Below are 12849 nucleotides of genomic sequence, written 5' to 3'. Positions count from 1 at the left end.
GGGTGGAGGGAAGAGGATGTAACTTTAGCACCATGCTGGGATCCATCTGCTGTGTGGCCGTCCCCCTGCAGCCTGACCCCGTGGATGCTGCTGACTCAAGCTGACATCCCAGTTCACCGGGGTATCAGAGCACCGAGCACCAGTAGAGTTCAGATGGCTCACAGCAAGGGTGGAAGAGCAGCAGCAGCGAACGTGCTGTCTTTGAACAAAACATGTTCAAGGTGGTGTTGCCACACCAGAATTTTGACTTTGATGTGAACATGACCAATTTTTAAATCTAAACATACTGTATGACTATATAGTGATAAAGAAAGAAAAACAGAAGTGTCATAACCACTGTTACATTTATGTAAAGCTGAAGTTTTATTTTTTGAACTTAAATATATAGAAGTAATACAGTATAACATCAGATTATACATTTGGTCTGTGCTTCCTGTGGGCAGTGATTGTATGCAGTGCCACAATTTCATTTGGGCATTTAGGACAGGTTTGCTGTGTCTTATTAGTTGAGATTAAGGATGTTCTTTTGTAGCAGTTCTCATTTGTGATCCAGGATGATGAGACAGCTCATTTTTAAATAACATCCTTGCCAAGTGCAGATTTTAAAGACCAAATTTCAGCTTTACTTGTTGCCATTGTCACATCTAATAATCTGTGATAGCACATGAGACTAATGCATTCTGACAAATCAATATATTGTCTCATTAACAGCTCTGGCGTGAATGGTATTTCACCTGGCAAATGCAATATGTCACTTCAATGTCTTAAACTCCACTCTGCCTTGATGTTTAGCAAAAGGCTTCAAGAGCTTAACATGATTTACTGAAGCTAAATGGAACTCATAGATTTGCTTACACTACAGTTGATTTATGTAACTTTGATATTCTAATACAGAACGATATTACAAGTGTTTCATTATAGCCAAAATCTCTTGTAAATAATTCAGCCACAACAATTATACTAGCCACCTCATTATCCCCACATAATGACTCAGCTCTGCTGAATAAGATATGTGAAAACATGGGGAAACAAAGGCAGATGGGAGTGAAATGTGTTTGTCAGCTGTTGCATTCAGATCTAATTGGAGCAGTGTAGAAAAAGATTCACAAGATGTTGGGTGTGTGTGTGTGTGTGTGCTCACAGTTGCCATAGGAATCAGCTAAGTGCCTCTGTCCAGTCAACACTGTCATTTCTGAATACAAAGCCACTGTATGTGCGTGGAAAAATACTGTATTTCACTGAAAATGATGAGGACGGTTGACAGACGTAGAGAACAAAGATTGTCAGTGAGGTTGAGGCTGACTGTGTGAACAAGCCAAGTGAATGTTCATTCACATGGTGTAGTGTACTATTCATTGAATTAATTGGCTCAGCGTAAGTGGCAAAATGAAGTAGGACTCCAATCACCAATGCACAAAAGAGGTTACTATGGAGTCCATGTATGAGAGCAAGAGAAGGAGGCAGAGACTAAAACAGGTAGTGAGAGGTTATGCAGGAAAAGATGGAGGCTGAGTGGGCATTACTTATATTCTGGTGTATCCTGGTTCTTTACCATATGTTTACATGGAACAGGGAGAAGCCTGGTTATCCATATACTTACACATGATTCTAACATTATCCAGGTTTCTGCATCAGTGCAGGGATGTGTTTGACTCTGTCATTTCTGCACTGACTCAGGTCCCAGAGTGGTTGTGGATGAATCCAGTTTGACTTTTGGCTGCCAAGACTCTGCTGTGTTTACCACTCTGGCTGCATTTGGCACCTCCGTCTGAGCATCTGTAACAGAATGGAAGAAGTAATGGAAGTCATGTATGACTACAGTTTATCCTCTGTATTACTGAAGTCAGACTTTCACTTTTGTTTCAGCTGGTACATTGAATTGCTATATAACTCTAGCTGATGACACAGCAGACAAAGATCTAAGACCCGGATTAAGTGTTTACATGCCACGCAATCCAGGTTTCTTTAAGAGTACTCCAACTGGTATATTGAGGTTTCTCAAAACCAGGATAAGACCTTATTTAGTTTTCTAAATTTTTACAGGTGCAAACACATGACCAGGATACTCCAGAAACTCTTGGTTTTGCTTAAATATTGAAAAAGTCAGTCACTGATTTAAGAGTTAAGACCATAACACAGCATTAGTACACACTCCTTTTTATAGTCAATACAGTGAGCGCCACCAAAGGTTATTTGGTCATGAACCTGTCAAACCCCAGTAAAAATACATTCTTCTCATGACTTAGGAGAAATGTGCTTTTTCCTCAACATATGGTTTCAGTATTGCAGCTTTCCAGCAGCAGTAGTCACAGTACCGTACAGAACATCCAGGTCCTGGAGCTGCAGCTTCACTATCAAAATGGAACTGGGCTTTCAAATGAAATCTTAGATGAGTGCTATTTTTGCTTTGCTGGCTTGGTGTACTGAGGAAAAAGTGATTCCGGATACATATCTTTGTTTTTGGAGATGAATAAAAGGCTGTATGGACCATAGGAATACACTGGGAATGTGACAAAGAATGTTTTAACAGGAAAAAGGCATCTTATACTCCAGGTAGTGGAAAGAAACTATGGGGCTGATTCCTAAACACATCTGTCTTGTAAATCTCTCTAGGGGAACATTTTGACTTTTCAAACAGGTGTAACTAATCACATTAATTATGTCTGCATCCCATTAACTGCAGGTGTGCCAGTTCCAGGGTCCTGCTACTGCACATGCTCAGTGGCACACCTGAAATGGAAAGGGAGACATTGTTAATATTATTCAATACACCTGTGTTCCTTGTTATACTGAGTCAAAATGTCTGCTGTGAGAAAAGTTTATGCTGTTGCTGTCAAAGTGGGTTGAGAGTTACACAGAGGTCTTTGAGGAGATATCACATATTCTGGGGGTGTCCCAGACTTACGAGGGTTTCAGGGACCCTTTAGGGAGCCCCAGGTGATCCCTGCAAAACTGTGAATATCTTAATTTCACTTGTCATTGTCATGATTACACACTGCATTCCCATGTTTAGACAGTTTCAAATTTTCAGGTCTTACAGCTGTTCTGCTGCTACATATATTGCTGAAATCAATACACGGTAACCTTTTTGGATAGGGGGTCTGTCTCTGGGAAATAGAATTATTTGCTTCTTGGTCAGAGTTACAAGAGAAAATCAATACCATTCTCTGTTCTATGAGATGAATAGGAAATTACAGCTAGTACAGTTAGCATAGCTTAGCATAAAGGCTGGAAATAGGGGAAGTCACAAAATCTGCTGCTAGGTGTATTTTCAAACAGATTTTGTTGCCTTTGAACAGAATGATGCTAGCTGTTTCCTATTGTTTCCAGGCTTCATGCTAAGCTAAGCTAACATATACGCATGTAAATGGCATTAGTCTTGTTACCTAATACTAATGATGAAGTCCAGGTAACTTTAGCACTGGCTAATGATCTTCAATGTATCTTTACAGGTGTAAACAGTTGACATACCCAGAGGATCTTCCACAGATCTCTGTAGTCTTCATCTTCGTGAACGAGGCACTGTCGGTGATCCTGCGATCCGTCCATAGTGTGGTCAACCACACACCAGCCCACCTGCTGAAGGAGATAATCCTGGTGGACGACAACAGTGATAGTGGTAAGACCTTTTACAGCTTTATTGATAGGATGAAAAAATATAAGGCTCACCATTTTAAGAATTGTATTGTCCAGTCTTTAACCCCCGGTCTCTTGCTGTTTATTCTCTGCCGGACATTAACTAATGGTTGTCACTGAGATCTTGCTAGAGGTTTGATGCACTATCTTTCTGATCCTTTGTCTATCACGTTTAATTTCTTCTCTCTGAGTGTAGTCTCTCAGATTCACAAAACCTGTAGGACCTGCTGTTTATCATTGTCTAATGCTGTACGTTTGCTTATTTAGTTGTGACATTCACACTATTTATCATGTTTTGTCTTCCTCAGTGTAATGTGAACCAAGGCGTCATACATAGATTACCTAGTGTGATGTTTTTGGACGCCCTGCCAGAGTAGTCTTTTTATGTTATAGTTTCTGTGCATATTTTGGTATGTGAATGTGTGTTGGTGAGTGTGTGACACAGCTGTCTGTGTGTGTTGGATTTGTGAGTAACAGTTGATGGGCTCTTGGACACCAGGTTTTAAAATAGCTTGAAAAAAAGGGGAAGAGAAGGGATGGGATTTGTCTCATCCTTTTCTAAACTGTTGCGTACTACTGTCTCCATGGCGATGTGGGCACATGCTTCAGTTGCCTCCACACCATGACACCCACAGCAGCTGACGGTGCCCGACTCCGTATCCCAAAAGCTTTCCTGTTTGGAGAGGGAGGGACAGTGAACTAGATTCCAGACGACACTTGGCCCTCCTTCACTTGGCACAGGGTAACGGGCCTGCCTCCCTCAGGCTGGCAGAGGAAAAGGGTGCATAAATAACAGACTGAAAGAAGGCCGAGAAGGAGTCACCACTGGCACATCTCCGCTCCCTGCTGAGGCTCTAACTGCCTACCATTAAACAGGAAGCTGTTAAAAGCTAGTGAACGGACAAAAATGGAAAGTAACCCCTTCTCCTATTATGTCATTATGTCAGCTTGTCACACACGTTTTGACTCTCACCAGGCTTGTCCCAAAACAGGCTTCTAAAGGGCAACCCTATTTTCATTATAAAGGCTGCAATATTTTCTAACAGTGTTCAGTTTTACTGCATTTTATCTCTTCTCCATCCCATAAAATGTTATTGTTGCAAGGCTGTACAAGACTGAAACACCATTTAGACTGAAATCCATACGAAATAAAATTGTTTCACTACTCTGAATGCTTTAAAGCTATTATAATCAATATTTTTACAATGAACAAATGAACAATTACTTATACACTGTGACAGGTGTTGCTCACAGTGACACAGCCATACAGAATTACAATCTGACTCTACAGTTCCCCTCAGCTCTGCAGAATTTTGTTTTAAAATTTTGTTTACGTCTTTCAGCTCACTGTTTTGGTTTTGGCCTGCAGCTGTAATATCTTGGTTCACTCTGTGTGGAGCTTTTAGCAGTCAAGAACCTGATATTTCCCTCTTGGTATTAGTGAGAACAAAGCAGTGAATCAAAGGAACAAAATATTTTCTGATCATTCCACAGTGGTTGGGTTCTCTCACACAAATAAACACGCCCACACCCCTGCTTACCTCCACACAATGCTGCAAGAAAGTGCCACTCTGCAAATCAAGCTCAGCCCCGCCCTCAGTGAAACAGACACACAGACCTGTTAGATCCCTAACATCGACAGAGAGCAGGGAGAAAGACAGACACAGTGATGTAATCTGGTCGCTACATTTTTTTGTGAGCCACTCACTCTCTGTGAGCTGTTATTGGTTGTAAGCTACACGCCCACTGCTCAAAGGCTGCAGAGTAGGAACATCCTGAGCACAGCAAAATCACAAGAAAAATAAGAAATACAGGCACACAGCAGGGTTTTTGCCAATAAATACACCGCCACACACTTCTAGTGGGCCATAAGTGAATTGAATACATGTTTTTTAGGAAAACCCTGCATTACACCTTTAAGCATTTACAAAAAATCTAAAAGCTCAACAGAACATGTATGTTGTTTTTGACACTACTAACAACCTTCATCAACAAATTACATGACTGTCTGATATCCTGATATTTAAATCACAAATTGGGCAACCCATTCCCACTAATTACATCCTGGAGATTCACCCAGTTTGCCACAATAACACTTCAGGTGTATTTGAATGAAGTTGTCTCTATCCAGAAAATGTGACAAGCTGAAACTGATGCAGAAGCTGTGTCTTAAACAGCAGAGAGCAAAAGAGAAAGCCAAACTCATGTTACGGCTTCTGCTTCTGCCACTTCTTCAGTAACCTTTGCTGTAAAGCATCACAGACTGGCAGTTAACATTAGTGTGTCCCAGTGCATGATGACTTGGTGTTGGTGTTTTCAGTGTCCACTTGCCTTGTGCATCTTTAATGAAAGGTCAGCATCAGGTCACTGTCTGCGAGCCGACACATCCGTCAGCAGCTCTTACTCAATGTTTACCAACAGTGATGATAATTTGTGCAGATGTGTGAGCTGTTTCTTGGGAGCTGCTCTGCTCTGACATTAGACAATTAACATGCAGGCTGGACTGCTTGACCTTTTCTGGATGGCACTGTCTGTCCCCTCTCATTTAAACAAGGCTCAGTGAGATGAGTGTAGGTACAGCTACGCTCACTCCCAGCATAATGAATCACACACAGGAAGCATGTTTGCCTTGTCGCCGTGACACATTTCCTTTGCTGGGACAGCTGGTGACATTTATTGGTGGCTGAGAGGTTTATTCACAGCACTGGTTCCAGCACTAAATTCAGAACTAAATTCACATTTCTGTTGATGAGCTTTAGCTGTGTGATGCCTCCAACTCATTGTTGTTCACCATGTTAGCAGCAAGGGAAGGCTTAGTGAGCCCTACAGGATTCAATTCCAGCAAATACCACCACCAAATTGATAACTTAATGATTCATATAATGAAAACAGGATATAAACTGAGGACCAGCTGAGTATAGCTCGTAATATTAATTTCAAATGGAGCTGAATCACTTTAACCATTGCATACATTAAATCTGATTAAAGCTTCTGAAAAGAGGATGTGCTCAGCAGAATAGAGCAGGAAATTTGTGACACACAGTGACACTTGCAAAAAACAATTAAAAAAGACACTCTCTATTTACTAAACAATGATCTTCATTTGTCCTTTGTTTGCTTCCACTTTAGCTCAGTTTTGTTGAGTTCTCTGACTTAAGTTCCATTAAATGTGTTTTGCCTCTAAATGAGGGACTGACTCATCAATTGTAAAAAAAAAAGTAATAAGAAGTAATAAGAGTTTTTCTTAGTTGCACTCTAGGTAAGACAATCACATACTGCCCTGTAAAACTTACCGTACAGCATTCACGGTAAGTGAATCATTCTGCCCTACTTGCACTCAGAAAGTGTAGAGTGCAGAATTGTTTATGTATATAGAGCAGCTAATACAATTATCAAGCATTAGAATAATATATTAAAAGAAATTAAGGTGGGCCATGTATAGACAGAGAGCAGGAAAAAATAATTTAATTCAGGTTAGAGAGTGTGTCCCTGATGGTCGTGTTCATAATTTATCTGTCAGTGATTCAGAGAAAATCAAGCGTGTGTTGCGAGAGCCGAATTTTAAATGGAGTGGATGTAACAGTGTTAAGAGTGGGTGAAGGGTGGAGGAGTCAGAAAACATGAACCAATTTACCATTGTGCTGTTTCCAATAAATGTGTGAGAGGTGGATAACCTCCATATTGCTGACATGCCACTGCACAGATTATTTCTGCAATGCACAAGTCTACTGCCAAACTGTTTCCCACTTATAGTGAAGGGCTGTAGCAGAGCATTTGGTTTTTCCAGAGAAGCAGCTTTGCCAGGACGAGAAGTATCATTTTACTCTTGGTGACTGTTTTTTTTTTTTTTTTTTTTTTTTAATATATTATTTAATGACCTTCACAGTGAGACGTTATCTAATGGGTAAACTCCGTTAGATAACTTCTCTAGTCTGCTTGTGATCGATCAAACCAATCAATTTTAGACCTGTTCCCGTATTGGTGTCTGAGACAAGTCCATAAATCCACCCCTAGAAGAATGTGGCCTGTGGCTTATGTAGCAGGAGTAAATCTCTCTTCTCTGAAGGTGATCATTTCACTGTATCAGACCCTTGTAAACAAAACACAACTGACAGGTATTTCGAGGCTGATCTTACAGAAAGTCCTGCTGATTATTTTGGATACTGCTGGTAAATGAGGACATATGTATAAGGCAGTATATGGCTCTGCAGTATGTATGTGCAGTCTAAAGCTTTAGAACCATGTTTAAATAATTAAAAGCATGTTTGATATCTTGCTACCACCTATCCTTAACACAGAAGTACTCATAATCTTCCATGTTACCAGAGGAATTCACGGTGCTGCTTGCATAGTCTACTCTCTATCCATTTAAAATTCATAGATGATGGGTAGTTATTTATCCTCTGCTATGTTGCTCTGTCAGTCCTTTAAAATGTATTCTCTGCTCCATAACTCTCTGCCCATGGATGCAGTCCAACTTTTTATTTGCTAGGATCAGAGGGAGGCCCATAACTTTTCTCCTTCCTAGCATAGCCCAGTAATTATTACAGTCTAATAGCTTTTATCATATTGTCGCTGCAGGGTAGGCTGATGATGAAGGAGTCCCGTTGCATAGGTTTGAAACCTTCAACAGTGCAAACACAACTGAACCGCAAAGGTATTTGGTCCCTCAAAGAGGCGAAATACAGCTTCTGACAGTGACCGATCCAAATGGGAACTCAATAAAGATGAACCTCATCATTTATAAATTATTTTTATGTGACATTAGTGCTAAATTGTAACAGCATGCTCATTTGTACCCACCACTATGAGATGCTTTATACCAAAGGATACCAAGAGATGAAAGAGGAAAGGTCTAACTTTGATGAGTCCAGCTCTCTCTGGATGGAGTGCTAACTGCCATTTATGAGACATTCTGTATTTGAAACTTTTTGTTTAAGCTCTATTAATATTTATCTTTTGATTTGTGACTTCCTTTGGATGGAAGAGGTCACCCAACACCAGAGGTTCCTTTGCGGAAAAGTAATTCTCAGTTTGTGAAGATGAAATGCTCTTAAATCATCAACTCATACAAAACAGGAGTGGATTTAACTAAAAGTACCAATAAAACAATGTCTCCTAAGAGGAAGTTTATAGCAGCATAAACTGAAGTGCCTAAAAAACTGTACTTATCTAAGTAAAGTACTTGAGAACTTTCCACCACTGAAATTAAACACCAAATCTGCAGGCAGGTGGCACACAGAACTGCTACACCCAGCTGGCCAGCAGATCTACAACCTACTTGCAGTCAAAATGCTAACCACTGAGCCATCTTGCTGTCCATGTGTTCATGTTAAACATAAAAGTACCACTGAAATACAAAACAAGATCCACAGTCAGAGAAAGACATAATCCAAGTTCCTATGACTCAGCGGTTGCGTTGAGGGCCACTGCTTCCAAATGCATCCACTTTCTCTGCAGTAGCCACTGCTGTATGTTAAGACCTTCAGCAAGGAAAACCTGACAATCCTGACAATCCCCCCACTCACTGCGTCTCTGCAGTTACACAGACAGGGGATTAGACTGCCACTTTTTTAAACTTTCAGTGGCTGATTTATGTTAGCTAAAGTCAGAAGCTAGGTGTGGATGCTGTTCAGTGTGCCACAAGCACCCTTATTAATCTCTCCCTTAGAAAGTGGAACGCTCAGCAGTAAACCTGAGGAGAAGCTCAAACAGCCATCTATCCTCCAACAAAACACAGACAGCAATTTGTGCAACTGGCTGTTTATCTGGCAAACTTTGTTTCAACAACAGCCAGCCTCATCTGTAAGAGCAGAGGAGGAGAGATGTTACAATCCACCTGGAATAAAGACATCAGCAGAGGAAAGCATGAAAATAGTGACACTGTATGGCAACCTGTATTGTAACCTTGAACATTTATAGTTATTTATAGTCATTTATAGATTGATGTAATGCAGTATTATCCCTCACATCATGGTATAGTTTTTCTAAAGCCATAATGAGTTGCTCATTTTTTCTCCCTCTCACTTTTTGGTGTTACTACCACATCTGTAAAGTTGCCAATTACCATCAGTGTAGGGCAGTAATGTGTTACTTTTTTCAGTAATGAGTATTGTAACACCCGTTTGCCTTCCAATCTGGGGGTCAGCTCGTTTGGTATCCTGCTGGGAATTTGATGGCTTGATGATATCCCTTTGGTCTTCAGGGGACAAACTGGTCCAATACTCAGGCTTTGACACCAAAAGCATTGTGTAGGGTGAGGCCATGATTCATAATGTACAGAGCAGCCGCACTCTCTAGATCAGCAAAGCACACTGCACTGATTTTGAACTTTGAATTATATTAACCTTCTTCTAATAAAATTATATTAGAAAGTAGTGAGGCCAACATTAAGCCAGCTATTAAGTACCTCCAGAACATACGCTGGCTGCTAAATACAGAATATGTAACATGTGGGTGTGTATAGGCTTTAGAGTTGTTTAAAAGCACCTGGACTGAGTAACAATAGCAATGAGTAATGAGTAATGAGTCATGTAAATATGAGTAATTAATACAATTCAAGTAAAGTGTATAACACAGGTTACCTTTAAGTGTGCACTTCTTAAGCAAAAAGTGTAGAAATAATCAAAGACATTCAAACTGAACACTCATTACACTTCTGACACAAAGAAAGCAAGGCCAAAACCATTCAATGTTATTGCTGGGTTATCTTGAAAAAACTTTATCATTTACGACAGCTGCCTGGTTAATGATCTCACACAGTCATTTGGATGTCATTTAAAAGAGGATTTTCTCTTATCTGCCCTCTTTCAGTGGAGCTGAAATTCAACTTGGACCAGTATGTGAACAAACGCTACCCAGGCCTGGTAAAGATTGTGAGGAACAGCAAGCGGGAAGGTCTGATCCGAGCCAGAATACACGGCTGGAATGCAGCCACGGCTCCTGTCGTTGGCTTCTTTGATGCCCATGTCGAGTTCAACACTGGCTGGTAAGAAAAGGTCATGTTTAACACGAGAGGGTCTGAGCTGTTTCTCTGTCCTTTTTCACCTTTCCCTTTGTGTTTTGCTTTTTATGTTTTCACTACAGAGGGATGTCATGTAAGATGATTATATGCAGTTTAGTCTGCCCTAAGCATTTTGAGACACTGCCAGGCCAATTCTGACTAAGACAGCACTTTTCAGCAAAATGACCCTTATTATTAACAAAGGTTTATCATTAATATGTTTTTCTCTCTTGCATCTCCTTTCAAATTGTAAATAATGGGCTTTGGTTCGAGCTGAATAAAAAGACATCCCAATTTAAATGACACTACCTGTCCAGCACACACACACATTTATGACAAGAGAGAGAGTCAAACACTGTGAAAGGTGAGAGTGAGTGTAATTAAAGAGAGAGCTCAAATGTTGAGTATTTCAACATTATTTTACTTGCAGGCTCTGGGCTTATTTTGTGATATGAAATTACTTCTGGGGGTCTCAGTCCAATGTCTGCCTGCTGCTTAAGTTTACCAGCAAACAAGTCATTCAAATACATGTAATTGGCACCTAATTTGAGCCTGTCATGCTGTCAGTGTTTGAAGATTACGTGTAGCTTTTGTTCCCAGGGAAACTGCCTGGGAGACAGGAGGGGGACAAGGAGAGATGAAGGCAAAAGAGGAGGGATGGAGGAGGAGAGCAGAGAGAATAGTTTTGGTTAGGAATTATTTACAGTTGCCATAGATGTAGTTCAGCATTTTTGGCTAGGGTTGTAAATGATAAATCCATTTTTTGTATCACCTGATTGACACAGGTTGTCACAACTGTCACACCATTTCTTCTTATGGTCCTGACTCAGTCAATCCAAACATACAGACAACATATGCACACTGCTGCAATCAACAGAACTCACTTTTTGCTGTTGTGGCAAGTGATGTTCAATGTCAAGAAAAAATATCCATAAATCCTTTTAGAAATCACAGAAAAAAGCTGCCATCAGACTCACCACATCTGCCAAAATTCCATAACAAAAAAAACAACAACAACAACAACAAAAAAAAAAAAACAGGCTAAAAACAGGATTTGCAGATAGGTTACCTTATTAAATATTTAGGTTCATGATAAATAATAATATTTATCAAGTTTACTGGGCATTTCAGGGTAAAGCCTAATCTGATATTAAAAACTTGCTCTTGTGATGGTATACAGATTCTGATGAGCCAAAAGTAGTTGGAGTGCAAAATGGCCAAGAAAGCTTTTTTGGATTTTTGTCAGTAGCTTTCATATTTTTTAATCTACTCTTGAAGTTAACAACCTAATTTTTTAAAACATGGAGTATGTCCCAATGTGCTGTTGTGGCCCATTTTTGTCACATTTATCCTGTGATGCGTCATGCAATCTGTTCCAGTGCAATTCTAATCTATTGTATTTTCTAGCTGTGGCCACCCCCCATTCTATTTTCATCGATCATTTCCACCTGGTTTAACTAGAATTAACATGATTAATAAACTTTGATTAATTTAGGAACACAGTTTAAGTATTATGTTATTTTGTGAGCAGATTAACTTCTGCATGTATAAACAACATAAACAATAGAAAATGAAGCAGTCTGAATGATATCTAAGAAATTCTTGTACAGGCCTCCGTACAAATACAACATAAATACAGATACGCGCACATGTAGGAGCTTTATTTACACCCACATTCAGTACTGACTCAAGCCTCACAACTATGTTTTATGCTCAGGTATTGACTGATATAGTATATAACAATCTCACAGTGTCATGACATGAAAGCACAAAAAGTCAGGCTGAGTGTGACCCTCTTTAAGATGTGAAAAAAGCAGACCATGGATTAGTCAGCCACCAAACACAGTGACCTAGTGACCCTGGGATGATTTGATGCACCTTGATTGTTGCCTCTGGGCAGGCTGTTGTGTTGCGTGAATGGGAACTGGAGACCCAGAGGCTGTGTAAGTCAGGCTGCCCCGCCAGTAAGCAGCACCCAGGGAAAAAGTTGCATCATTGCCTAGGTACATTACTGATGATAACTGATTCCCCTGGTGGTACCCTCATCTGTCTCTCCATCTGTACTTGCTCAAAAATAGGCATGCCTTTCATGCCCCCACATAACCCTTTCACCTCTTGTATAGGCTTTTCATCAGTTTTTGTGCTAGCCCCTCAGCACCCCTCCTGTTGTACATGCTGAGGCGGTACAACAGACACACACACGTATCCAC

The 12849-nt window shown here is 40.3% G+C and overlaps 1 protein-coding gene across 1 annotated transcript in view; it reads left to right on the top strand.

The window, feature by feature from the left end:
• The window catches only part of galnt9 (polypeptide N-acetylgalactosaminyltransferase 9), an 80478-nt gene that overhangs the window by 19917 nt on the left and 47712 nt on the right, over positions 1-12849 (top strand). Inside the window, exons 3-4 of the mRNA XM_018669472.2 lie at positions 3453-3619; positions 10450-10624. Of these exons, the coding sequence (XP_018524988.1) occupies positions 3453-3619; positions 10450-10624 (342 nt within the window). The remainder of the gene's footprint in view (positions 1-3452; positions 3620-10449; positions 10625-12849) is intronic.

The sequence above is a fragment of the Lates calcarifer genome, linkage group LG13 (genome assembly GCF_001640805.2).
Source record: "Lates calcarifer isolate ASB-BC8 linkage group LG13, TLL_Latcal_v3, whole genome shotgun sequence".
Taxonomy (NCBI): domain Eukaryota; kingdom Metazoa; phylum Chordata; class Actinopteri; family Centropomidae; genus Lates; species Lates calcarifer.
Note: the sequence above shows the minus strand (reverse complement) of the source record. Positions and strands in the feature narration are given on the sequence as shown.